Consider the following 2252-nt stretch of genomic DNA (forward strand, 5'->3'; position numbering starts at 1 on the left):
TGATATTTTTACCTCATACTTTTGGGTCGTTACAAAAATACACCTTAATTACTTGTTAAAGTAAGTCAACAAAGTTCATTAATGTGATAAACTTTTAAACTTGACAAGAACAATACATGTATACAGCATGTTGGTCCTCATCTATGACTGGCAAAATTTGGATCATACCGGCCTCATAATGAAGAGCAAACAGTTCCATGTAACTTTAAATTAAATTCATGGCGTTGTCGTCAATATAATTTGTTTCATTGTTGGTGGAATGGGCCCCAATTTCTTTCTACTTAATTCATGAACTCTTTCATATTGCTAGACATGGTAATCATGACTTGTGATATCTTCCTAATCTTCCTAATGACTACCTATCGAAGGTCATTGAATTCCAAGGCCGGTAATGGGATCTCAAAGTTATGCAAGCGGCCTCGGAAATTCTTGAACCACAAAATCAAGTCCGATGCGATTTTGTCAACAAAATTGTGTGGTATAACCTCTAAGCATGCCACTTTAGATTATGTTGACTGTAGTGACATGGTGGATTGTTGTGAATGTGACAAAACCGGTAGAGTTTAAGAACTTGAGGTGAAAATTATATTCTAATGCAAAAACTATGACATTTCTCCACATTTTAGATCGGGGTTTTCATTTCATACACTGTTTTTCGTGGACATTAAAATTCTAAACAACTTACATGGTACACCCTAATCTCCTTTGAATCTATAGTTAGTCTCCATTATATCCTGAGTTTGAAATGACTTATTTCGATTCGATGGTCAAGGGTAAAATCTTGGTCATTTTTAATAGTTCTGAAAAATTATGTGGTCAATTTTGTGATTATGCCTTATTCTTACAAAGTTAGAGTTGTTCATCCAAATTCTTTGTGGGCCATATGTAAATAAAAGTAAAAATAGTAAATAGTTTATGCCATTAATAGATATTTTCCAACAAGACTCACAACCACAGACAGAACACACTAAAAGCTTTCAAAAAGCAGCTCTTTGGATTACGCTACAAGTATACGACACAGTATATATCCGACAACTGTGGCACGAACGCGTCACAAAGCCGTCGTTTTAGTGGTAGACCCCATAATATCCCCATGCAATCATGCACTATTGCTTCATTTAATTTATCTATCTTTTATAATTATATATATGTGTATAATCATGCCTACATATAACACATGAAATACGTAAATCTTTTGGGTATTTTGTAACCGAGTTATGAATTCCAGAGGGAATCGTCAGGTACTTCATTCCAGTCACTAGTACATTCAAAGTTAGCATCGTTGGAAAAATACAATCCCGGGTTGTAATTAAATTCCATCCAATTTTCTGGGGTATCAAGTGGTGAATCATTGATAGCCTGGATTTCGCTAGCCGAAAGTCCAATGTTGGTGGGCACATACTGAGCCGAGCCGGAGCCAGTATCGTCGAGCTCTGCTGTGGAGGGTTTAACCAGCAATGCAGCCTGGTGAGCAGCCACACGTATGTCGTCAGCACTGGGGCTAGCCGGGATTGGGAGAGCTGTTGCCATTTGTGGAAAATTGAGAATGGCATTGTCTTTCCGAAAGTAAAACGATGCTGCATCGTATGCCACTGCTGCCATTTCTGGTGTGTCAAAACTCCCAAGCCAAATGCGGGATTTGGTCAATGGATCACGTATTTCAGACACCCATTTCCCCCATTTGCGCTTGCGGACACCACGGTAGACCGAGGAAGTCCCGCCACCATGAGTTGAATGAGTGTCGCTCATTGTTAATAATAGGTTATAATTAGAATATGGGAAAATGGAAATGCATGCTGAGAATATGCAATCTAGCCACGTATTTATACATGTGGATCCAACAGTTAATTAAGATTATTTTAATTAAGACAGGGGTCTGTTTCTTATTAGGGTAAAATATAGGGACATATTATCACTTTATTGAATTTCCAAGTACCTTCCAAACATAGTTATAATGCTTTCATCAACAGAATAATCATTTTTATGTGCTTGGTCTTGACCAATGAGTGTCTGCCACGTTATGATAAGAATGTGTGGGGTTTCTAATATATGCACTTGTTAGTGAGCACTTCCAATTTGGAAAACAGAGAGATCGGTTGGTGACAGGATTTTTAATCATAACGCGGTGTCCATTCCAATATACAAGTTCCGTCAACATACATACATATACATATACATACATGATACATCTATACATACATCTGTACTTCTAAACTTGTATAATGATATAACACATGTACACATACATACAT

At 37.2% G+C, this 2252-nt stretch overlaps 1 protein-coding gene across 1 annotated transcript; it reads right to left on the reverse strand.

Moving 5' to 3' along the window:
• Positions 1-918: 918 nt before the first annotated feature.
• On the reverse strand, positions 919-1783 carry LOC111917137 (ethylene-responsive transcription factor ERF021). The gene has a single exon (XM_023912796.3). The coding sequence runs from the start codon at positions 1747-1749 to the stop codon at positions 1216-1218; it is 534 nt and encodes a 177-aa protein (XP_023768564.1). The 5' UTR covers positions 1750-1783; the 3' UTR covers positions 919-1215.
• Between the last annotated feature and the right edge of the window lie 469 nt (positions 1784-2252).

This window comes from Lactuca sativa, chromosome 3, assembly GCF_002870075.4.
Source record: "Lactuca sativa cultivar Salinas chromosome 3, Lsat_Salinas_v11, whole genome shotgun sequence".
Classification (NCBI taxonomy): domain Eukaryota; kingdom Viridiplantae; phylum Streptophyta; class Magnoliopsida; order Asterales; family Asteraceae; genus Lactuca; species Lactuca sativa.

Bases quoted from the DNA above. Each gene is read 5' to 3' on its own strand.
- LOC111917137 (XM_023912796.3), bottom strand. From the start codon at position 1,749: ATGAGCGACACTCATTCAACTCATGGTGGCGGGACTTCCTCGGTCTAC.